Source organism: Rhincodon typus, chromosome 1 (assembly GCF_021869965.1).
Source record: "Rhincodon typus isolate 14 chromosome 1, sRhiTyp1.1, whole genome shotgun sequence".
Lineage (NCBI taxonomy): Eukaryota > Metazoa > Chordata > Chondrichthyes > Orectolobiformes > Rhincodontidae > Rhincodon > Rhincodon typus.
Window position 1 is genome coordinate 64,193,037 of NC_063332.1, and position 26,174 is coordinate 64,219,210.

Here is a 26,174-nt window from a genome sequence, read left to right on the forward strand (position 1 = left end):
ATTGTTGAACTTTGGCTCTCTCTTTCACGAACAGCAGTTGATGCTAGATCAGTTGTTAATTTTAAATCAGAGATAGGGTTAGGGTTAGCAAACTTATTAAGGGATATGGGCCAAAAGCAGGCAAATGGAGATCAGACCTAAGTCAGCCATGGTCTCATTGAATGGGAATATAGGCTTATGGGACTGAATAGTCTACTCCTGTTTCTTTGCTTCTTTTGTGTGACGCAAGTCGACATGGGTCATTGGGGATTACTTTCCCTGAATCTCCCTGAAAACATTGTCAAAAAATTCAGTCCATGGCAAAATTCAGTCCAACATCCAATTTAACCTCAAGGCAGGCCTGGGAGAGAGCACAGAGAGAGCTATGAACAGGCAAGCTGAGAGAGGCTATAACAAGAGTGGAGAGAGCTACAAAGGGGCAGGATAAGAGAGAGTATAGTGACAGCAAAGACAGCTAAAAAGGAACAGGTTTGATGAGAGTATAGTGAGTGGAGAAAGCTAAAATAAGGGGCAGGCTGGGAGAGATTCTAGTGAGAGCAGCGACATCTATAAAGAAGCAAGCGGCAACAGAATATAGCAAGAGTTCTCAAGGAACAGTCTGGGACAGAGTATAGTGAGAGCAGAGAGGGCTACAAAAGAGCAGCCTGGGAGAGAGTACAACAAGAATGGCAAGACCTATGAAGGAACAGGCAACAAGCAAGCTTCAAAAAAAAACAAACAAATCCTTGACAGAAACCCCTTTGCTCATCTCTTTTAATTTGGAATAACGTTGGGCTGCATCTGCAATCTTTTCTTGTCCTTGATTATTATTTAGTTTTGGGCTGAAATGTGACGTGTACCTCGTGCCTAGAAAAAGCATCAAATGTCTAGATTAGCATAGCAGTGACTGCTTCCTGCCGTTCTAAATAACTTTCAATTTTATCCTACAATAATGGCTTTGAAACTGCCTTTCATTTTCTTCTTTTGAAAAGTTTCAGGAAAGAAGCTTTCCACAGTCACAGTTAGGAAAGGTTCAGGGTTACAAGTTGTACATCAGGTGGCTACAGCAGCCATGCCAGTCCATACTCTGTTGAAGGTTGTCCACATGCTGCAGGGAAGATTGAAGCCCGATTTTTGAGATGTTGGGTTGGAGACAATGGCCTGGAATTTCATCTTTAACGTGGGTCATGGGAGTTGGGGAAATTCCCAGTTCAATCCTGCCGCCTCAGGAGAAGATGTCAGGAAAGGCACAATCATTTCGTGAGGCAGCTGCTGATAAGTTGAGCCAGTTGACTCAAGAAAACATTTAGGAACAGCCATAATGGTTGCTGGATACAGAGATGCACCCTTTAAAAAATATGTCTTGGAGCAAGTCTTCCTCGTAGACTCCATAACAATATCATATCAACCTGATCTGTACATAGCTGCTATCATACTATAAATTACATCTTGCTTAAGACAAGAGTCTCTTCTCATTTGACTACCTACCAAGTGATTTTCCTCTGTGACCACTCTGCAAGGGGTGCGGACTTCACTTAACTACTTACTGCATGCTGGCAGTGTTTACTGAGTTGACTTAGCAGCTCTAAAGACATTTTGAAGCACACAACCTACCTGATTTGCAAAGCAGTAGTGTTGTCCAGGAAAACAACACCATTTGATCGTTTTGCATTTGGCACATTTCTGACACTTTTCCTCAGGTTTGAGAGTAGATTTGTGGATTTTGAGGTTGGTCGGCAAGCCGACCAGGTTTGTTGTTCTGGAACAACAACCAGATCGGCGAGCCAACCAACCACAATGTTTCCTCAGTCCTCTCTCAAATCACCCGACATGCAAAAGTTCCAATAGATGTGTATCAAAATTTGAATCAAGACATGAGCAGTTGGAACTAAAAAGTGTTAATTTTTCTCATTAAAATTTTCCTTGACGATTATAGCACCAGATCAGGGGACAAATTTGAGTTCTCACTTTGTTCAGTTGAGTCCAACATCAGCGACGATATCAAAGAAAAAACCAAAAGAACTGCAGATGCTGTAAATCAGGAACAAAAACAAAGTTGCTGGGTAAACTCAGCAGGTCCGGCAGCATCTGTGAAGAAAAAAAAAAAAAAATCAGAGTTAAAATTTCGGGGCCGGTGCCCCTTAGACTCTTCTGAGGAAGGGTCACTGGACCCAAAACGTTAACTCTGATTTTTTTTTTTTTCTTCACAGATGCTGCCAGACCTGCTGAGTTTATCCAGCAACTTTGTTTTTCTGTCAGCTAGGATATTTACTTATTAACCTCTTCAGCAGAACTTTGAATGTAAATTTCTTTAGAAAGAGCGTAAAGGACAAAAATTCAGCTCCTTTTTGTCTTGAAGATCATTCCGCCTCATTGACTGTTTAAAATTTAAGCTCCAGATCATCCAAAATTTGCACTCCTAAATGCCATGGAGTGACATTGCTAGATGCATGCATTAACATTGAATGTGGACAAGATCAGGATCAGGAATCAACTTTCAAAGTCAAACTGTCTCCCTAATTATTGCTGCATGAGTCAAGATATCAGTGATCCGCTGGCAACCCCTGAACCCCTCAGTTTCAGGAAAGAAAAGAAGAAAAATCAAATCAAAATTGAAACAGTGTCCTTCATATTACTTACAACCAAATATAAAATACATGCAGGTTATGGAAACAATTTTATTAAGCACCATAAAATTATTTGTACTTACCAATAACCTGTTTGTGTCCCATATTTTCAAAGTCTTATCAAATGAGCTGGATGTAAACATGCCAGTGTCACAAGGATACCACTGAACAGTCTCCACGCTGTATTTGTGCACATGGCCATGGGACCTTTTAAGACAATGTTGGCATGTAATAATTCATTCAATAGGTACATTTCAAATGATACACACAGTACTGCACTAAGAAAATAATGAATTAGACTTTTCTTACCTGCCCACTGTACAAATTGCCTTGCATGTGTACTGTAGTTTTTTAGTGGCATTCTCCAAATCATATATTGCAATTATGCCATCTGATCCACCGGACAGCATGCTAAATAAAGCATATATAAGATTCAATAAGGACAATCAACTACAATATACTAATTTGAACAAAAGTTAAAATCCATGATGCGAAGATTCAGCAGACTAACACTATAAATATGAGAAAATAATGACAGCACTGAGGAAGGTCATTTGACCGATCGCATCTGCTCCCATTCTCTGCAAGACAGACTCAGTTGGTGCTACACATTGCTTTGCATACTGGGAAAGGGCAATCGTTTTCTTCATAGATCACTATCCAGTTCTCTTTATTAAACCATGACTGGACACGCTTCCACCATACTCTCAGGTATGAGATTCCAGATCCAAAGCAGAAGTTGTGTCAAAAGTGTTTTCCTCAGACCATACTGATGCTTTTGCCAATTAGCTTAAATTGGGCACATCTCATTCTTAACTATTCAATCAAGGGGAACAGTTTCTTCTCAACCATCTTTTATAAAGAATCCTCAATTTTTAAACCTTGCTTAACCCTACCTTCTTTCAAAACAATCCCAGCTTCACTAAGCTATTCTCTTTACTAATCTAACTGTAATCTCCCATTCCTAGGATCATTCCCATAAAGCTTTACTGCACCCACCCCAATGACTTGGCATCCTTGCTAAAATGTGGAGTTCAGTATTAGGCACAATATTTCAGTTGAGGACAAAGCAATGTTTTACACAAGTTCATCATTAACTCTTCAGTTTTATACTCTATCCCTATTTATAAAACCCAGGATCATATATACTTTATTAACTGCTTTCGTAGCCTGCCTGTGCTTCCAGCCATGGTTAGTGCATGTGTTCACAAGCCCTGCAATTCCTTTAGAATTGCACTCTATTTTGTGTTGCTTTTCCTCATTCTTCTCATAAAAATGCATCACCTCACATCTGTTCATTAAACTTAATGTGCCACGAAACTGCCCATGCCACAGCTGTGTCTACGTCTTCTTCACTCCACCATGGTAGCATAGCGGCAGCTATGTGAATTAACTACAACATACACTGCAGCAACTCGCCTGGTCTAGTAAAGTATCAGCTTTCAAATTCTGCTTCATCCACCTAAAACCACAATATCACCACAGACACAGAAGTACCAACATGTTCTACTGCAAGCTACACAGCATATTGGCATTTTTTTTATTTCGCTTATTGGACGGGAGCATCACTGACTGGCCAGCATTTATTGTCTGAGAAGATTGTAGTGAACTGTATTCTTCAACCAGTGCAGTCCACATGCTGTACATTGACCCAGAATTCCCTTAAGGAGAGAATTCCAGGATTTGGCCCAGTGACAATAAAGGATTGGTGATGTATTTCCAAGTCAGCATGATGAATGACTTGGAGAAGAACTGCAAGTGGTGGTATTCACATGATCTTTCTTGGGATTATAGTGTATCAACACATTAAAGAATGCCAATTATTTCTTTACTTCAAAAGCTAGGGTCTTTCTATGGGGCCATTTCCAAGGCTGACCCTTTTTTTTTTTTAAAGAAGTTGATGCAGTGGTGCTAGGATGGATGCCAGGTTGTATATGAACTTTCCACAACAATTTACCACACCCAGAAATGATGTAAGCCCTGGGCAGATGTGGGGGCTGGGGCATCTTCGATTGCACTCACTATCTTCCAACAGGTGTAACCTGGTCTTGTTGACTCTGTAGTCCAAGTAGGTTGCTTGGAAGGGCCTGCAACACATTTTTCCCTTTGTAAGTGTACACCTGCCTTGGAAAAATGCCTTAGAGCTATATCCAAGTTCTTGAAGCAGTCCTTATTCATTTTCACTGTCATCAGGATGTCATCTAGGTAAATAACAACCTGAGGTAGACCTTCCAAAATGTTCTCCATTGTCCCGTGAAAAATTGAACAGGTTGACGATATGCCAAATGGCAACCTCATTTTCTGGTACAAGCCCTTATGGGTATTAATAGTAGCATTCTTCTGGGTGTCCAATTCCATCGGAATATTTTGCAATTCACATGCGCCACTTGCCACATTTTCCAGTGATAAAGCCAGTCTTAATTCCTATTTGAAGTCCAGTTAAGCTTCAGCCAGACGCATTTTTGCACAGGCACATCATTAATCCTGCATACTAGATGGTCTCTAAGCATTTCATTAAGGGTTAAGTCGTATTCACCGGCTTCTGCCAGGTGTCTTAACCAAGTCAAAAACTCCGATACAAATTCCCTGGCTCTTTAATTGCAACACAACCAAGCAAAAGCGATAGCATCTCAGAATTGAAGGGGGCTTGGGGTCATAATATTCCTCAAGTATGTCAAACAATTCTTGAAAGGTTTTTGTATCTGGTGCCTCATGAAATATTTGGCTCTGAATGATGGAAAAGGCTCTGAATGATGGAAAAAGCTACAGCTCCACAGGCTGTCAGGAGAAATACTCGTTTTTCATCTGCTTTATTTTTTCTGGGCAAATGACATTTGGCATTCTTTCAACATACTGAGCCCAGCCCTCGATGTCAAGGTCAAAAAAGTCAAGTTTCCCAAACAGAAACACGATGCAAAGAAATGCTTTTACCCCCAACTTCAAAACGACTGCTACAAGTGAGTTTTTTCAAGGTCATGCTTTACTCTCATTGCCACTGAAATAACTCTTCAGAGGCTAGTATCCCATCACCAGTCACCCTTTATTCACAAATGCATAGGCTTTGACATGAGCACTCCCTCTTCCTGAGTCACGACGTGGAGTGCCGGCGTTGGACTGAGGCGGACAAAGTCAGAAGCCACACAACACCAGGTTATAGTCAAACAGGTTTATTTGGAATCACAAGCTTTCGAAATGCAGTCCCTTCATCAGGTGCAGTGAGAGAGAAGAATATAAAGACCCAGAGTTTATAGGCAGACAGATCAATGCATCATACAACTGGTGAGAGTGAGAGTTGTATGATCTTTTTATCTCTCTGCCTATAAACTGTGCTCCTCTCTCTCATTGCACCTGACAAAAGGGCTACACTCTGAAAGCCTGTGATTTCAAATAAACCTGTTGGACTATAACCTAGTGTTGCGTGACTTCTGACCGTCTTACTAAGTCAAGCATTCAGGGGCCCAATTTCCCGGACATTGACCCTTTTATGTCAGTTACGTCTCCTTGATTGGACCAGATTAACAGCCCCAATCAGGAAACTCATTCTATGATGTCCAGTTGGGTGACCTCATTACAATCACAATGCTCTCTATTTGCATTCCTACATATTTTTGATAATAATTGTGGCCCCAGCACTAATCCATGACACTCCGCTAGTCACAGGGTGCCATTCTCAAAATGTTACCCCTTTATCTCAACTTACTTTCTTCAATTAGCATAACCTACATCCATGCTAATTCATTACCTGCAACGTTTATGGCTACTTAACTTAAGAGCCCATAAGTATGGCACCTTATCAAGCACCTTTTGGAAATGCCAATATATTACATCTATTGGTTCCCTTTTATTTATCCTGTTTATAACCTCTTCGAAGAATTCTAATAAATTTGTCGGTCATGATTTCCCCTTCATTAAACCATGCTTACTTTGCGAAATCCATAGTATGATTAAGCAATGATTTGCTATTATATCCTTTGTAATACATTCTAACATTCTTCCAATGACAGATGTTCACTTAACTGGCTTATAGTTGCCTGTTCTTTTTTTTAAATTCCCTTCTCTTTCCTAACAGGGGTACTACACAGGAAAACTGACAATGATTTGGGACTTTCTCAGAATCTAAGGATTCTTGATAATGGATGCACAAATCGTAATGTGTCTCTGTCGATACTTCTTTCAAATTCTCCGTGATGCAACCCTTTAGGTTGAGGGGTCTATTAGCCTTTAGCCTCATCAGTTTCTGACCTTTTAATGCAAAGGGCTGGTGGGGCAGGAGTGGGACTAGCTGAGCACTTGCAAAGTGCCAGCACAGAAATGAAGCGCGGAATGGCTTCCTTCTGTGTTGTAACCATTATATCATCTGTCCTTCTATCTAACTCTATGGCTCCATTTTATTTTAATGGATTCCGCTCCTGTTGAGCGCCTTCAGACCTACTCGTACATTAAAGCCATTATAAAAATGTACCTTGCATTTGAATCTGGAAGTAAACGTTAGAGGCATTAAAGCCATCGAAGTCATTATAGCACATAAAATTGTATTAGCAATTTTAAGTCTACCTGTAGATACACATATAAATGTAGATGGAGATAGTAGGAACTGCAGATGCTGGAGAATCCGAGACAACAAGGTGCAGGGCTGGATGAACACAGCAGGCCAAGCAAATGTAGATAGGTGGATATACTTACTACTTTCCTTCAACAGGATCAATGTCAAGAGTATTAACTCCACTTCCATGGATTCTCTGCACATCCCGGTCTTTGTTCAACTCCAGATTTAACACCCTGGATATGAAAGAAAGAAAAAAAATGTAAATATTGTTTTCTCAAAACTAAAAGAGCTTTTTTAAATAAGAAGTCAAACGTAAAAGTAAGATTTTTGGGCCTCGGAAACTTGCTTGAGCAGGGTGCCTATCTCTCAGATCTGCAGCCATGCTATTTTGCACACCTCATTGCAATCCGTGCAGGGGTCTGGGTAATCTAAGCTAGGAACAGCTCCTTCCAATTACAGCAAATCTCAACCAGTTCATTTCTGAGCCCCACAACAAAGCCGAGCCTCGGCCAAGCCGGCAAGCCATTCTGGTTGCTGCCAGTATGAGGACTCGTTAGCCATGGGAAATGCAGGGTTACAGGGATACGGTAAGGGGATGGGTCTGAGTAGGATGCTCTTCAGTGAGTTGGTGCGAACTTGTTGGGCTGAATGGCCCGTTCCCACACTGTAGGGATTCTAAGAACAATTATAAGAAAGGTAAGTGAGCTCGTAGCGCAGATTGAAATTGGTGGGTACAATGTCGTGGGAATCACAGAGACATGGTTGCAAGGGAATCAGGATTGGGAACTATCGAAAGGAAAGGCATACGGGCAGAGAAAGTGGGGTTGCCTTGTTAGTAAGACACTAAATTAAGTTGATAGCACAAAGTGATATAGGGTTGGAAGCTGTAGAATCTGTGTAGGTAGAGTTGAGGAGCTGCAAGGGAAAATCATTCTGATGGGAGTTATGTACTGGACCTCAAGCGGTACTGAAGATATGGGGCAGTAAACAAAAATCAGAAGAAGGAAAAGGCACGTAAGAAAGGCACTACTACAATAATCTTGGGGGACTTCAATCCTGCAGGTGGACAGGGAAAATCAGATTGGCAGTGAATCCCAGGAAAAGGGATTTGTGGAATGACTATAAGATAATTTTTTTAGCGTAGTTTGTGCTCAAGCCCATGAGGGTACAGGCAAATCTGGACTTATGATGTGTAATGAGGCAGACTTAATTAGGGAGCTTAAGATGAAGAAATCCTGAGGGGGCAGCGACCACAATATGATAGAATTCACCCTACAGTTGGAGAGAGAAGTTGGACTCAGATGTAATTACAATTGAGTAAAGGTAACTCCAAAGACATGAGGGAGGTTCTGGCCAGAGTTGATTGGAAGGGAACCTACCAGGGAAGACGTTGGAGCAGCAATGGCAGGAGTTTCTGGGTGTAATTCAGGAAGCACAGCAAAAATTCATTCCAAGGAAGAAATATACTAACAACAGGATGAAGCAACCATGGCTGACAATGGAAGTCATGGACAGAATAAAAGGAAAAGAGAAAGCAGACAATGTGGTGAAGATTAGTGGGAAGCCTTCAAAAACCAGCAGAGGATAACTAAAACAGTAGTAAGTGGGGAGAAGATGAAATATGAGAGTAAGTTAGCTTGTAATAAAAAAGAAGATTGCACAGTCATGTTAGATATATAAAAAGTTAAGAAAGATGCAAAAGCAGACTTTGGACCACTGGAAAAATGAGGGTGATGAAGGAGTAAAGTGGGTGTGGGGGAAGAACTGAATAGGTACTTTGTATCACTGTACACAGTGAAGACACGAGTAACATGCTAGAACTTCAGCGGGGACAGTAGTGGCCATCAACAAGGAGAAGGTACTGGGGAAGCTGAAAGGTTTGAAGGTAGACAAATCACCTGAACTAGAAGAACTACATTCCAGGGTTCTGAGAGACAGACAGACAGACAGAGGAGATTGTGAAGGCGTTAGTTGTGTTATGAATCACTGGAGTCAGGGAGGGTCCCAGAGGACTGGAAAATGGCTGATAACTGTAGTGATCAGAACCAGGTTGATCTCATTGACTATGGCGTCACTGGCCCTGGTTAACAACCCCAATCAGAAAAACCTTGGCTGACCAATACGAACAGGATATTTAGAGTCTCCTCAGTTCAAGGGGCTGACTACTGCCAGTATACAGTACACAACTAAATAAAGGGTGGTTTGGTAACGGGGTACTGGCTTCTATGCTGCCATTTCAATAATGCACCTGTTTAACAAGGAAGGGAGGCACAAGCTGGGAATTAGAGGCTGGTTAGCATGACCTCTGTCGTTAGTAATGGACTCTAAAACCTTACCAAGCTTGGGATTGTGGAGTATTTGGGTGCATGGTAAAGTACAGCTGAGTCAACACAGCTTCTCAAGGGAATGCCTGACAATGCTGGAATTCTTTGAGGATACAACAAGCAAGTTAGGCAAGGTGCTGCAAAGACACTGCTGAATAAGAGCTAATGATATTAGTGGCAAGGTCTAGTCACAGATAGAGGATTGGCTGACTGGCAGAAGTCAGAGAATGGGGATAAAGGAGTCTTTTTCAGTACAGCAGCCAATGACTAGTGGATTTCCACAGGGGTCAGTGTTGAGACCACAACGATTCATGTGACATAATAATGAACTGAACAAAGGAACTGAGGACACTGTTGCTAAGTTTGCAGTTGACAAAGATAGGTAGGTAAGGTAGTGTTGAAGAAGCAGGGGAGGCTGCAAAAGAACTTCGACAGGGTAGGAGAGTGGGAAAATTGGCAAAAGGAATACAATGTGGTAAAGTGTCAGGTTATGCACTTTGCTAGGAAGAATAGGCATAGGCCATTTTCTAAATGGGGGGCTGGGGGGAGCTTCAGACATTTGAAGCACACAAGGATTTAGGAGTCCTAGTTCAGGATTCCCCTAAAATTAATATGCAGGTTTATTTGGCAGTTAAAAAGGTCAATTTCATTGCATAATCAGTTGAACAAAGATTGTGCAAAGGGTAGTAAGACTGAAACTGACAAGGACAACAGGAGACTCAAGTTGTGTAGTGGCAATATTTGGACCAATAATCCAAGTTGCAAGGCTAATTCTCTGGGACATAGGTTCACATCCTGCCATGCCAGAATGGCGAAATTTGAATTCAATAAAAATATAGAATTATGGTGACGATTACTGATATCAATTGCCCTGAAAAACATATTTAGTTCATGTGTTCTCTGGGAAAGGAAATCTCCTATTCTTAGCTGGTCTGGCCTATATGACAGTCCAAATGTGGTTGACTCTTACTTGTTCTCCGAAATGGCTCCAGCAAGCCATTCCAACCAAAAGGCAACTAGAGATGGGTGATAAAATGCTGGTCTGGCCAGTGACATTTCCATCCCATGAACAAATCAAAGAAAACACAAGTGACACACTTAATAGGGTGCAGAGCTGGATGAACACAGCAGGCCAAGCAGCATCATAGGAGCAGGAAGGCTGACGTTTCGGGCCGAGACCCTTCATCAGAAATGGGGGAGGGGAAGGGGGTTCTGAAATAAATAGGGAGAGAGGGGGAGGCGGATAGAAGATGGATAGAGGAGAAGATAGGTGGAGAGGAAACAGACAGGTCGAAAATGCGGGGATGGAGCCAGTAAAGGTGAGTGCAGGTGGGGAGTTAGGGAGGGGATAGGTCAGTTCAGGGAGGACGGACAGGTCAAGGGGGTGGGATGATGTTAGTAGGTAGGAGATGGGGGTGCGGCTTGAGGTGGGAGGAGGGGATAGGTGGGAGGAAGAACAGGTTAGGGAGGCGGGGACGAGCTGGACTGGTTTTGGGATGCGGTAGGGGGAGGGGAGATTTTGAAGCTTGTGAAGTCCACATTGATACCATTGGGAGTTGAAATGTTTCGCGACTGGGAGGTGCAGTTGTTTATTGCGAACCGAGCGTAGGTGTTCTGCAAAGCTGTCCCCGAGCCTCCGCTTGGTTTCCCCGATGTAGAGGAGGCCACAACGGGTACAGCGGATGCAGTATACCACATTGGCAGATGTGCAGGTGAATATCTGCTTGATGTGGAAAGTCTTCTTGGGGCCTGGGATGGTGGTGAGGGAGGAGGTATGGGGGCAGGTGTAGCACTTCCTGCGGTTCAGGGAAAAGTGCCGGGTGTGGTAGGGCTGGAGGGGAGTGTGGAGGGGTTTTGTTGGTGGGGTGGGGAATGTGGCGGGTCTCTGGGAGGGGAGAGATCCGGCGGGGTTTGGTTGGTGGGGTGGGGGATCTGGCCGGTTTCTGGGAGGGGATAGATCTCGCAGGGTTTTGTTGGTGGGGTGGGGGATGTGGCGGGTCTCTGGGAGGGGAGACATCTGGCGGGGTTTTGTTCGGTGGGGTGGGGGATGTGGCAGGTCTCTGTGGTGGGAGTGGGGGGATTTGGCAGCCTTTCTGCTCCTATGATGCTGCTTGGCCTGCTGTGTTCATCCAGCTCTGCACCTTGTTGTCTCGGATTCTCCAGCATCTGCAGTTCCTACTATCTCTGACACACTTAATATCTGTTTTTTGATTCTGTTTTAAAATTAGCCAAATTGATGAATCAATCTCTTTAGCAGATGAGTGCAACTATTAATGTTACTGACTAGTAAGAAAGGGGTTCAAACTGCACCGTGGGATTTAAATTCAATTCATGACAAAATCTGGAAGTAAACTATGGTCTCAATAAAGGTGATCATTAAGATATCTGTTAATGGTCATAAAAGCCCATCTGGTTCATGAATGTCCTTTAGGGAAGGAAATCTGTTGCCTTTACTTGGGCTATTGTGCATGTAACGCCAGAATCAAAACTACGTTACTGACTCTTAACAGACTCTTGAAAAATTCTAGCAACCTGCTACAGAAAAGTTATAAAGGAAAAGGGAACTAGAAGCAACAATAGCAAAACCTGTCCAGTCAATCTTCCAACTATCTGCTCATTAACAACTAGGGGCTTATGCCAAAAATGAAGAGCTGCCCCATAGACTTGTGAAGTAACAGCCTGACAGATTTATACTCATGCAACCAAAACTTACTGTCAATGGCCCAGAAATCTACCACCTCTATGTGTTCTGTCCCTCCGTGCTGGACAGATCCAGAAAACAGAGTACCATAGCAGTATACAATGGAGGTACAGGGTCTGGAGCGCTCTGGGTGTCACGAACATTGAACAAACTCAATAAATTCTTGGTGCATCATGTCAAATATAGACAAAGAGATCCTTGCTGATCACCATTGTCCTGCCCCTCAGCTCCATGTACTATGAACATAACATGAAACAAACACTGAGGAATGCAAGGCTACAGAATGTATTCTAAGTGGAAACTCAACTGCCAAACATGAAGAGTGGCTTGGTACTTCTCCACTATCGACCAAGTTCCGAAGAATATCTCTGTCACACTGAGCCTCAGGTAGGTCACGAGGATACCAACAAGAGGGGAAAACCTTCTTGATCTCACCATCACCAATCTACTTGTTGCAGGTGCATTTGTCCAAGACGGTACTGTTAAGAAATGACCACCGTAAAGTTCTTTATGGAGACAAAGTCCAGTCTTCACATTTGGATTATCATCCATCATGTGGAGTGGCACTATCACAGTGCCAATGGGATGGATTTAAAACAAATCTAACAGCTCAGAAATGTGATAGGGTGCAGTGGGTCATCAGCAGCAACACAATTAGTTTCAACCACAATCTGTAACCTCAAAATAAATAAATATATATATTTAAATATACCCTACAAAAGTTTCCAATAAACACTGCATCAGCAGTAAGTTTATCATAAGGTAACAGGAGCACACGCAGGAGCCCTTGAGGATTTTTGATCTTTGTTGAATCAAATCACATTGAAACTCTCCACATAACTCATTCAATGAATGGCTTGTACACAATCTTATGAAAACATAATTCACACATCAACACAACATGTCTTCAAACAGGCAAAAGCACCAGTGCATCATGAGATTCTTAAAATAAACTTTCAAAAATGGGAAAAGGATCAGGGAAATAGGGAATTGTTCACATATAACCCACCAAAACAAGTTATAATCATTCAGTTTATTCAGCAGATATATAAATGTATTACCTTGGGACTAAAAGAGATGTAATTTGAAATGGACCTGTTAAAACAGGATCAGCCGGAAGTAATTTCTCTCCCTAAATATAATCGATTTCCTTTATTGCGTTTCTGGTATTCCATGAAGTGACCTTCAAATTCCTATGGAAGGACCTAAAATTATTTAACATTCCCAAACTGCTGATTTGAACTCTTCAAAACTGTGAAGTAAACAAAATATAGCTTTTGGTTGTAACAGTTTGTCAACACATTAAATTTATTGCTGTCCAATCATCAAATCATTTTGGTGTTCCATTACAATTCAGGGAATTCCAACAACTACGTGTAAAATTAATTACTTGGTTTTTCCGATCTTGAACTCTACAACTCTCTCTTTGTATAGATTTCATTTATTCTGAAGTAATTGCGAGGACCAAAAAATTACAAATCTGACTGATTTTTAACCTGGCACTTAAAGAAACCCTGCTTCCAGCTCTGATAATTTGCACCATATGTTATTCATGCTCACACTTTGATATATTATTCTTCTGGATCTTGCCAAATGTTCAATGTAAGGATGCTGAGAGTATTTAGATAAAGTGACCTTTTTAGATAAATTGCACATTTTAGAAACACAATACAAATTACAAATACTAAAAGTGCAATACTTTATCATAATTGCAGGTTTTTACAATGTTCACCATTTCCAGCAAATCAACTAGCAGCTCCAGTTCTTCCAAAGTTAACGACATTAATCTCATCTGAACTGAAGTGGTTTCGCACCCCACACTTCAGAGGTTGCACATCAATTGCTGTTATTAACATTGGATATATAATTTTTTAAAAAAAATCAGGGTCACCCTGGGTGTGTTGGGAGAAAATGACTAAACTGACATACTGCCAAACTGACATGGTGGTTTAGAGGTCAATTTATTTTCTCAGCATTATAGACTGTGGAGGCTCTAGTCATAACTCAAAACCTTAACTAATTAGATGATATCAGTTGGAGTGAGAGTAGGTGGGCAAAAATAAATCTCAGCAAACCAGAACTACAAAATAAAACCTGTTCCAGACTTCTATCCATCACCAACTGCTAGAAAAGTATGTGTGCATGAATGACTTTAAAGTGATATTCAAATGAACAAAGGCGATTAAAAAGGTGTAGGAGCAAATTACTGCAGATGCTGAAATCTGAACTGAAAACAACAAATGGTGGAGATTACAGTGGGTCAGGCAGCATCCATTGAGGGAAAGCAAACCAACATTTCGAGTCCAGATGACTCTTCATCAGAGTGGTCATGAAGTGTGGAGGAACTTCTTTCAGGTTATGGAATGCACAGCCTGGAAATACAGTGGCAGTAAGTTCAGTTGAGGTATTCAAGAGGGCATTGCATGATTACTTGGATAAAAATTGGAAAAGATAGGAGATTTTTCACTAGGTAATACAATGAAGATACAATGCACTGAATGGCCTCCATCAGTGCTCTAACAAATCTGTGGTTCTGTGATTCTAACTGAGAATTTGATCAGGTTTAAACATCATGTTCTTCACTGTCAAGCTACCTACCAACTAACTGAAATCAGATAATTAAAAATCACTCGGGTGCAGGAAGTAGGCTGCAAGTAGAACCAAATCACAGCAATTTCACGTTTTCTAAAAAAATCTGCTTAAAATCAAGCACTTTGAAACCATGCAGAGGGATAAGGGTTACCCCAATCAGATCATTGCCTGCTGCGTATTGGGACTATTCGTGAATAGTTACCACTTTCAGCCCTGACTGTCTATTTCAAATTACTTTGGAATGGGAAAGTGTCTCAAAATTTGCGCAACGGGTGACATTTCTACAATGCAGTAAAAACTTAATACATGTTTATAAAATCATGAGGGGCATGGATAGCTTGGTCCTTTTACTGTAGGTAGGGGAGTCCAAAATTAGAGGGCATAGGTTTAAGGCGAGAAGGGAAAGATTTATAAGGGACCCGAGGGACAACTTTTTCCACGCAGAGAGTGCAGCGTGTATGGAATGAGCTGCCAGAGAAGCAGTGGAGGCTGGTACAATTACATTTAAAAGGCATTGGGATGGATACATAAATAGGAAGTGTTTGTAGGGATTTGGGCCAAATGCTGGCAAATGGGACCAGATTAATTTAGGATACTGGTTGATGGACAAGTTGGAATCGAAGGGTCTGTTTCCATGCTGTGCATCTCTGATTCTATTAATAGGAAGAACATGGGCCAAGTGCTGGCAAATAGGACAAGATCAGTTTAGGATATCCTGATCCGCATGGACGAGTTCTACCAAAGGCTCTGCTTCCATGCTGTATAACTGTAGTCAGAGTCAGTTCTGATGAAGAGTCACTGGACTTGAAAATTTAACTCTGCTTGCTTCTCACAGATGTTCCAAGACCTGCTGAGTTTCTCCAGCAATTTCTGTTTTTGTTTACGTCTTTTCTAGATCTATCCTATTTCCTACGCTCCATTCTAACATGGATCACCCTTTTGGTTCTTTCCTTTCTATCTCTTTCCTGACACTTGCTCAAAACCCTGAACAACTCTGTCGCTAGTTTTGATGAAAGGTCAGCAACCTGAAACATTAACTCACTTCACGTGAAGAGGATTGACTAGGGTAGAGCAGTGCATGTGATCTGTATGGACTTCACTAAGGCTTTTGACAAGGTTCCTCGTGGTAGATTGGTTAGCAAGGTGAGATCACATGGAATACAGGGAGAGCTCGCCATTTGGATACAGAACTTGTTTGAAGGTAGAAGACCTGGTTGGTGGTGAAAGGTTGCTTTTCAGACTGGAGGCCCGTTACCAGCAGTGTGACACAAGGATTGCTGCTGGGTCCACTGCTTTTTGTCATTTATATAAATGATTTAGATGTGAACATAGGTGGTATGGTTAGGAAATTTGCAAATAACACCAAAATTGGACATTTGGTGGACAACCAAGAAGGTAACCTCAGAGTACAATGGGATCTTGATCTGATTGGCCAATGGGCAGAGGAATGGCAGATGGAGTTTAATTTAGATAAATGGGAGGTGCTGCATTTTGGAAAGGCAAATAAGGGCAGGAATGATACACTTAATGGTAAGGTCCTGGGGAGGGTTGCTGAACAAAGAGACGTTGTAGTGCACGTTCATAGTTCCAGGTAGACAGGATGGTGAAGAAGCCATTTGGTCAGCTTGCCTTTATTGGTCAGTATACTAAGTATAGGAGGTGGGAGGTCATGTTGGGGCTGTACAGGAATTGGTTAGGCCACTTTTGGAATACTGTGTGCAATTCTGTTCTCCTTGCTATAGGAAGGATGTTGTGAAACTTGAAAGGGTTCAGAAAAGATTTACAAGAATGTTGCCAGGATTGGAGGGTTTTAGCTATAGGGAGAGGCTAAATAGGCTGGGTCTATTTTCCCTGGAGCATTGGAGACTGAGGAGTGACCTTAAAGAGATTTATAAAATCATGAGGAGCTTTGATAGGGTGAAGAGCCAAGGTCTTTTCCCCAGGGTAGGGGGATTCCAAATCTGAAGGGCATAGGTCTAAGGTGAGAGGTTAAAGATATAAAAGGGACCTTAGCGGCAACTTATTCACGCTGAAGGTAGTGCGTCTATGGAATGAGCTGCCAGCATAAGTGGTGGAGGCTGGTACAATGACAACATTTAAAAGGCATCTGGATGGGTATATGAATAGAAAGGGTTTACAGGGATATGTGCCAAATGCTGGCAAATGGGGAGGTGGTGGTCAGGTGTATTATTGCTGGACTGTTAATCCAGAGACCCAGGTAATGTTCTGGTGACCCAAGTTCGAATCCCGTCACAGCAGATGGTGGAATTTGAATTCAATAAAAATCTGGAATTAATAGTCTAACAATGACGATGAAACCATTGCTGATTGTTAGGAAAAACCCATCTGGTTCAGTAATGTCCTTTAGGAATGAAACTGCCATCCTGACCTAGTCTGGCCTACATGCCACTCCAGACCCACAGCAATGTGGTTGACTCTTAACTGCCCTCTGGGAATTAGGGATGGGCAATAAATGCTGGCCAAGTCAGCAATGCCCAAATCCCATGAATTAAAAAAAGGGACTAGATTTGGACGAGTTGGACCAGAGAGTCTGTATCTCTGTAAAACTGTACAACTCTGTAAGACAGTTTAAAAGTAATTCATCTGGTGGAAAGCATTTTGAGACATGTTTTATTTGTACATGTGCTCAACAAACTGCTGTTATTGGGTCGTGGTGCAAAGATATCAGCACGCAGATCTCTTAGTTTCTGCTGCGGGAACTGATGATTTAAAACAGCCGCATTCAATCGGTCCATACATCCCATCCCCTCACCTTCGAGTACATTCCGCTCTCCTCACTCGCAGCGGATCGTCGCAGCCGCTCTGACGAGCTGCCAAGAGGGTGAGCATCGCCGGAAGGTCCCAGCCATCTACATCAAACCAGCGGGGCCGCTTCTTATCCGGGCATTCGCTGATATAACATCCCGCGGAGGTGACTGAAACGACTCTGTGGCCCAGGACCCAGTCCGACGGCAAAAGAACCGGCGCTGGCCGTTCACATGGCAACAAAGACCGCCATCTTGGGAAGGAAATGAAGGTCGCAAAGAGACACCCTCTGATTGGCTACCGCGCTCCATCGCACCAATAGGATTGTTTTACACTGGGACGCGAGGTGGGGTGGAGATGCGAACCTGAACAAGTTTGGGACGTTGTTTAAAATCTCCCCTGTTCGGGGTCAAAGGCGGAGGCGCGATTATGAATCAAATCCGAACAGTATTGCAGAGAATGTTTGGGTTGGTTAAACATCACGTAGGGACTGATCAGTTTGGAAACAAGTATTATTATATTCCTGAGCAGAAAAGTTGGACTGGTGAGTAGTCATGGCTTGGAGTCCGTTTACTAATCGGGAATCTCTGCAGTGACCAGATAAACGTTAAAGACTAATTTTATTATAACGTTTAAGGTTCCAGCTTCTGTTTGGCCTGTTGAGAGGTTAATAAAACTGAAATGTCTTTGATGGTTTACTGACATGTGAGCGACTTTGAAATATACTCAGAAAATGCTCCGCAATTTGCCGTTTCCCTTTATACAAATTTTGAAGTCTTCATTTGAGCCATATGCAAAAGTCTGAATTTTCACACTACAATTTTTAAGCCGTATTGTTTCTCCCCTAGAGATGAGATGTAAAGGTTCATGTTCCAAGCTTCTTCCCTGTCTTTCTTTGAAGAGATGGGCAATTAGATCAGTGCGCATAGACATTGTCGATATGGATTGCAAGATAGCATTTGATAGGTTTGTGCAAAAGCGGTTCTTGGCATAAATTCCAGTACATTGACTTGAAGTGTCTTCTTGCCCGTTTATTTGCGAGAGTAATGATTAATGAATGGTCGCTCATTAGTGGAATATGGAAAGTGGTGTTCTCCAGGGCTTCAGATTTACTTTAACTATCTTATTTGAGAAGTACAGTCTTATTCTTGGGCAGTCTCTGGGGATTGCTTTCACTCTGCCTCAATTCAGTCTGGGATAGCTACTAAGTCCAGTGTGCAATCTGCAAAATGATGGATAGGTGGTATTTGAAGCACTGGGTATATGAGATGTTTGGAGTTTTGTGCATGGATACCTCAACTTTGCTTTTGCATGTTTCTAGTTCTTAGTGTCTTTTAGAACATAGAACAGTACAGCACAGTACAGGCCCTTCGGCCCACAGTGTTGTGCTGAACTTCTACCCGAAACCTAATGTCTATCTAACCTCCACCGCTACCATATACTATCATCCATATGCCTATCTAATAGCTGCTTAAATGCCTCTAATGAGGCTGACTCCACTACCCTCTCCGGCAATGCATTCCACGCCCCTACCACTCTGAGTAAAGAACCTACCTCTGTCGTCTCCCCGATATCTATTTCCACTCACTTTAAAACTATGTCCCATCGTAAAAGCTACCTCCACCCTAGGAAAAGGTCTCTGGCTGTCCACTCTATCTATACCTCTGATCATTTTGTACACCTCCTATCAAGTCACCTGTCATCCTCCGTCGTTCTAAAGACAAAAGCCCTAGCTCTCTCAACCTTTCCTCATAAGACCTTCCCTCCATTCCAGGCGACATCCTGGTAAATCTCCTCTGCACCTTTTCCAACGCTTCCACATCTTTCCTGTAATGAGGTGACCAGAACTGGACACAATACTCCAGATGTGGCCGAACCAGGCTTTCGTATAGCTGGAGCAGAACTTGACCGCTCTTGAACTCAATCCCTCTATTAATGAAAGCTAACACACCATACGCCTTCTTAACAACTCTATCCACCTGGGTGGCAGCTTTCAGGGAACTGTGGACGTGAACCCCAAGATCCCTCTGCTCCTCCACACTGCCAAGAATCTTTCCGTTAACCCTGGATTCTGCTTTCAAGTTTGTCCTTCCAAAACGAATCACCTCACACTTTTCAGGGTTAAACTCCATCTGCCACTTCTCAGCCCAGCTCTGCATTCTATCAATGTCCCCTTGTAACCTAGAACAGCCCTCCGCACTGTCCACAACGTGACCCACCTTCGTATCATCCGCGAACTTGCTAATCCACCCTTCCACTCCTTCATCCAAATCACAAATAGAAGAGGAACCAGAACAGATCCTTGTGGTACACCACTCGTAAGTGAGCACCACGTTGAATATTTTCCATCCACTACCACCCTTTGTCTTCTAAGGGTCAGGCAATTCTGAATCCAATCTGCCCGTATGAATGAACGTTTCCATTTTGTTGGTGAGTTTTGAAATGGGTGTTTGACCTCCCCAGCACGTAGGAGAAACTCTAAGGATGTTGTTATTGCCTTCGTTGTTTGATGGAATAGGTTGGTGCTTTTTATTGGTTTCTCTGTTTTGTGTATTTGCTTAGCATGCTTCTGCTTTCTTTTTTACTTGCTTTGCTTCCCTCGAAGCAGAGCTTGCTCTTAGGTTCCCATCCTCCTGCTAGCAAATCTCCCACATGAGGATGTTAGTACTGGTCCTACAAAGCTGCCGCCTCTCCATCTTGTACAGATCCTAACCAGAACTATCTGATGCCTCCTCCAATGCCAGTTCTTCAGCCACATGTTCAATTCTTAAATTCTCTTATTTCTGTGCTCACTAGCACATGGACTAGAAAGAGTTGTGAGATTACTGCTTTGGAGATCCTACTTTTCAATCTGCATTCATACCTCCTCTCCTTTCCTATCTAAATCGCTGGTACTTACGTGGGCATGGCAGAGTCATATTAGCACAGAAACAGACCCTTTGGTCCAACTCATCCATGCCAACTAAATTTTCCAAACTAAATTAGTTCCACTTGTCTGTATTTGGCCCATATCCTTTAAGGTGAGAGGGAAAGATATAAGAGGGCCCTCAGGGGCAACTTTTTCATGGGGTGATGCGTGTAGGGAATGAGCTGCCAGAGGAAGTGGTGGAGGCTGGTACGATTACAACATTTAAAAGGCATCTGGATGGGTATATGATTGGGAGGATTTAGAGGAATATGGGCCAAATGCTGGCAAATGGGACTAGATTAATTTAGGATATCTGGCTGGCATGGACGAGTTGGACTGAAGGGTCTGTTTCCATGCTGTGCAGCTCTATGATTCTAAATGTTTGCTATTCATGTACCTGTCCAAATGTCTCTTAAATATTATAACTGTTTGGTCGGTTACTAATAAACAGACTCCAGCCGCCTCTGGCAAGGCCTGAACAACATTATGGGACTCAAAATGAAGCAGAGCAAAGACACATCCCTCACTGATGCACTCCATGCTTTGTATGCTCGATTTGAGCAGAATGCCAGCAGCGTGGTGTCACCAGCCCTGACAGCCCCGGTTGCAGCTGTGCCCACTGTCACTTTTGCAGACGTCAGATCGGCCTTCCTGGGAGTCGAGCTGAGGAAAGTGACAGACCCAGACGGAGTCTCAGGATGAGCACTTGGATCCTGTGCAGACCAACTAGCAGAGGTATTCACCGACATCTTCACCCTCTCTCTCCTACAAGCCAAAGTCCCCACCTGCTTCAAGAAGACCACCATCATCCCAGTACCTAAGAAAGCATGTGCAACGTGCCTTAATGATTACCTCCCAGTGGCTCTGACCTTAATAATCATGAAGTGCTTTGAGAGGCTGGTCATGGCCCACATCAACTCTAGTCTCCCAGCCAGCCTTGATTTTTTGCCCCTACAGTTTGCCTACCGACACAACAGGTCCACAGCGGATGCCATTTCCCTACCCCTGCACTCAGCCCTGGAACATCAGGACAACAAACACACCTACGTCAGACTCCTAGTCTTCAGCTATAGCTCCACCTTCAACACTATTAACCCCTCCAGACTGATCTCAAAACTCCATGACGTTGGTTTCAGCTCCACCCTCTGCAACTGGCTCCTTGGCTTTCTGACCCAAAATCTGCAGTTGGTGAAGATAGACAACTGCACCTCCTCCACGATTACACTCAACACTGGAGCCCCCCCAAGGATGTGTCCACAGCCTCCTACTGTCTGTACACAATTATGTTGCCAAATTCTGAACAAACACCATCTTCCAAGTTTGCTGACGATACCACCATGGTAGGACAGATATCTAACAAAGACAGGTCAGAATACAGAAAGGAGATAGAAGGCTTGGTGACATGGTGCAGCGAGAACAACCTCTGTCTCAACATTGGCAAAACTAAAGAACTGATCATTGACTTCAGATAGAAAGAATGAGAACATGCCACCCATCTACATAAATGGAACTGCGGTTGAGAGGGTGGAGAGTGTCAAGTTCCTCGGAGTGACGATAAACAACAACCTGTCCTGGACCTCCCACATACATGCGGCAGTCAAGAAGGCACATCAACACCTTCTTCCTCAGGCAGCTCAAGAAATTTGGCATATCCATAAGGACCCTCACCAATTGAAAGCATACTGTCTAGGGGCATAATGGCCTGGTGTAGCAACTGTTCTGCCCAGGACTGTAAGAAACTACAGAAGGTTGTGTGCACAGCACAGACCATCACCAAAGCCAACCTTTCATCTATACAGCCTTTCTGCTCCTATGATGCTGGTTGGCCTGCTGTGTTCATCCAGCCCTGCACCTTGTTGTCTCTTTCATCCATACACTTAATTTACACGGCTCGTTGCTGTTGAAAGGCTGTCAACAAAGACCCATCACGCCCCAGCCATGCTCTCCTACATGCACTTCCAACAGGCAGAAGATACAGAAGTTTGAACGCAAGCACCAGCAGGTTCAGGAACGGCTTCTTCTCGGCTGTTGTTAGACGGATGAATGGACTCTCTGGTTTCAAAATAATGCTGATCTTGCAAATATTAACCTTGCCTAGCGCACACCCTGTGCAATGTAACCTGAGTTTTTTTTTTCAACCTATGATCTGTCTGTACTGCTTGTAAATAAAGCTTTTTCACTACATTTAAGTACACGTGACAATAAATCAAATTCAAACTGTACCTGTACCTACCACTTCCTGTGTCAGTTCATTCCACAGCTGAACCACCTTCTGTGAAAAGGTTGTCCCTCAGGTCACTTTTTAAAATCTTTCTCCTCTTCCCCTTCAAACAATACCCTCAAGTTTTGAATTCGCCTACCATAGGGAAAAGACTTTTGCTATCCACCTTATCACTACTCCTCTTTAATTTTATAAATGTCTATAAAGATCGCACATCAACCTTCTGTGCTTCGGTGAAAGAAGCCCTAGCCTATCTAGCTTCTCCTTATAACTTAAACCCTCCCGTCCCAGCAACGTCCTTGTCAATCTCTTCCAATTTAATAGTATTCTTCCTACAGCAGAGTGACCAGAACTGCATACAGTCCTCCAGAAGGAGCCTCGCTAATGTCCTACTCAACCTTAAAATGATGTCTCAACTCCTATACTCGATGGCCTGAGCAATGAAGGCAAGTGTGCTAAACACCTTCTTAACCACTCTGTCTGTGACGCAAGTTTCAAAAAACATGTCATCTGCAAACTTACTAATTAGACCTACCTATATTTTTATCCAAATCATTCATGTTACAAACAAAGCCCTGCAGCCATTCTATGCCATCCTTGACCCTGGCACCAAGATATAATTGATGTCACTTTCACTTTGTATCTACACAATGCTAACCATCTCATAATTTAAAAAAAACTGCAGAAACTGGAAATCAGAAACAACAATGGAAACTGCTTCGAAAACTCAGCATCTCTGGTAGCATCTGTGGAGAGAAAGCAGAGTTAACGTTTTGAATCCAGTGGCCCTTCTGAACAACCCAGAGTTCTGAAAAGGGTCACTGGATCCTAAATGTTAACGTTGTTTCCTCTCCACAGATGTAACCATTTTGTAACATTCAGTTTGAGTTTGACAGGGTCATTAAGCTCCTGATTTCAACACACTTTGGTCCAATTGCACAAATTGGATGAGATGAGAATGGCTTTACATGACAGCATCTTCCAAACCTGTGAACTCTACCACCTGGAATACCACACACTATTCTCATTTGAAATTATATCACCATTCCTTCAATGTCATCATACTAAAATTCTGGTACTCTCTTCCTAGCAGTACTCTGGTTATATATACACCACATGGACTGTGGATGACCATGGATTTTTATCATAGAATCCCTACAGTGTGGAAAGAGGCCAATTGGCCCATCAAATCAGCTCTGAAGAGCATCCTATCCAAACCTAGCCCCCCCACCCTATCCCTGTAACCCTGTATTTACCATAGCTAATCACCTAGCCTGCACATCCCTATATTCTGCAGACAATTCAACATGGCTATTCCAGCTTGCCTATCTTCTGACTATGGGAGGAAACTGGAATACTTGGCAGAAAGTATTCCACACAGACAGTCACTCCAGGATGGAATGGAACTCAGGTCCCTGGTGCTGTGAGGCAGCTGTGCTCATCACTTTGCCACCCATGCCACCCTAATAATGGTGAGGGCTCACCACCACTTTCTTGAGGGCCAATGGAGACTGGCAAGGCCTGCATTTGTTGGCAGTGACTCTTAGTACTTTTATCTCCTGACTCATGGAATGTCACTGGGCTGTTCATATACAGGGAAATTTGGTTGTTTTCTTTTATGTAGCGCAGGGATCGAGAGTTCAGTTCTAAGTGTTGCTTGAGATGAGGAGAAAAATCCAGAATTCTTTATCTGCACCATATGCAATACTTGGTCTTTACCACTGAAACGTTAGAGTGCATTATTGAAGACTTTTAGTCAAAGCAGTACTTTATCAACATTCTTATTCTAAAAATGTGTACTGACAATATGGTCCTCACTTTAAGTTGGAATGGTTTTCATGAAAATCATGACTTTAAGCAGATTTCATTTTCCTTTTCAAACCAATTTATAAGCTGTAGTTGGGTTCTGTTAGGGAGCTAGAGTGAGTCAGGAAGTAGTAGAAGACTCTTCAAAATGAAGCTGACTGGCTAATTTAGCTTTACATAAGACCAAAAGAAATTAACATCACACTGAATAAGAATACATTTACGACTGATGGTTATACAAGAACGTACTGCATTGCAGCATACTTTGTATTTCTGGCAACAGATAACCGATATAGGAGCTTACTTTCCATCAATAGCATTTTCATAATTTTTGGCTAATTTGATAGGCAGCAAGAAATTCAACAATGAATTCTGTTCCACTGTAATAAATATGGTATTTCTGTCCAGAAGATGGCAGCATTTTCAAATGAAAATCACTGATTCTGAAGAATGTTTGGTCAGCCAACTTGCCTGTATGCAAATTTCCTTCATCAAATAAGTATTATAGAAAAAGTAATTTGCGGTTGCACATCAATAAAACATAGCTTATTGATGCAGAAACCTGAAAGGCAGAACTGTCCAATTTGCACAGTCACAGTTTGAGAAAAGAGTGACTTGGTGTTCAATGCTTTTATCACATTGCTTGAAGCTTTAAACCATTTCCTAACCGGCCAAAAACTTCCTAATCAAACAATAATTAAGCTGATTTATCTGCATTTGTCATCTGCTGCAAAAGTAGTTGGCAAATAACAATATTGAAGCCAATCTTCAGTCAGTGTTACCTTTCATTTACAGAGCAAAGCATGTTTCTAACTTGACCTCACTCTCTCTCTCTCTCTCTCTCTCTCTCTCACACACACACACACACACACACACACACACACACACACACACACACACACACACAGAGTCAGTCAGTATATGTTGCTTCCCAGGCACACCGGGAAAATCCAAATCAATGTTTTCACCTGAATAATATGTAATAATTGATTTATAGCTAACATCTGACTTAACAGCAGTTAGACTTGTGTGGCAGTCAGTAGATACACCCACTGTAGCAGCAATGCATATTCCTGTCTACTTCCATCCTAACAAACCTTACTCTCTGTCCTGACAATATAAATTATTGGAATTTTGTTTTTGTTTATGCGATGTGTATCACTGACCTACTTTAAATTGAGTTCTTTTAAATTATCACCAAACATTTTAAAATTCCTAGAAAATAGTTCACACTGTTGCGTAACCATGTTGCAATATTTTTCTGTTGAACTAGCACAATGTATTTCATAGAAAATTACTTCTCGGTTAGCTTGGCATGCAAACTTGTCCTCTGGGTTTGAACAGAAAGGAATTGTTCATAACAGGTAGTTGTAATGCTGTTTCAATTGTCCACACTGATGATTATTGTATGAGAAATTAGATGTAAAAAGTTAGTCTAGGAGCTAAGCTGAAGCTTCACCAACTCTGATCTTTAATACAGTCACTAGGTGGAGCATGGGACAGTTTCAGGTTGTTGTGGAGTATTGGACTGTTCTAGACAGTTGCAATTGGACTCAGTATGTCTTCACACATTACTGTTACCATCAAAAAAGTGTAACCCAACTCTAATTTCTAAGATGTAATTAACCTTGTCTTGTTACCCAAGATATGTGACTTTGGTGCTGAGATTTATTCATGGTTCAACCTTCACCACAAGCTACTCAC

The 26,174-nt window shown here is 42.3% G+C and overlaps 2 protein-coding genes across 4 annotated transcripts in view; one reads left to right on the top strand and one right to left on the bottom strand.

The window, feature by feature from the left end:
• ercc8 (excision repair cross-complementation group 8) overlaps positions 1–17,822 on the bottom strand; it is a 52,714-nt gene extending 34,892 nt beyond the window's left edge. Inside the window, exons 1-5 of one of the 2 annotated variants that reach the window (XM_048598759.1) lie at positions 17,543–17,623; positions 13,239–13,370; positions 7,290–7,385; positions 2,916–3,017; positions 2,690–2,813 (exon numbers count right to left, since the gene is read on the bottom strand). In XM_048598759.1, the coding sequence (XP_048454716.1) occupies positions 2,690–2,813; positions 2,916–3,016 (225 nt within the window). In that variant the 5' untranslated portion in view covers position 3,017; positions 7,290–7,385; positions 13,239–13,370; positions 17,543–17,623. Of the gene's footprint in view, positions 1–2,689; positions 2,814–2,915; positions 3,018–7,289; positions 7,386–13,238; positions 13,371–17,542 lie in introns of both variants that reach the window. The other variant, XM_020511304.2, reaches the window with a different exon arrangement.
• ndufaf2 (NADH:ubiquinone oxidoreductase complex assembly factor 2) overlaps positions 17,770–26,174 on the top strand; it is a 141,546-nt gene continuing 133,141 nt past the window's right edge. The window contains exon 1 of one of the 2 annotated variants that reach the window (XM_048598775.1): positions 17,770–18,079. In XM_048598775.1, the coding sequence (XP_048454732.1) occupies positions 17,965–18,079 (115 nt within the window). In that variant the 5' untranslated portion in view covers positions 17,770–17,964. The remainder of the gene's footprint in view (positions 18,080–26,174) is intronic. The other variant, XM_048598764.1, reaches the window with a different exon arrangement.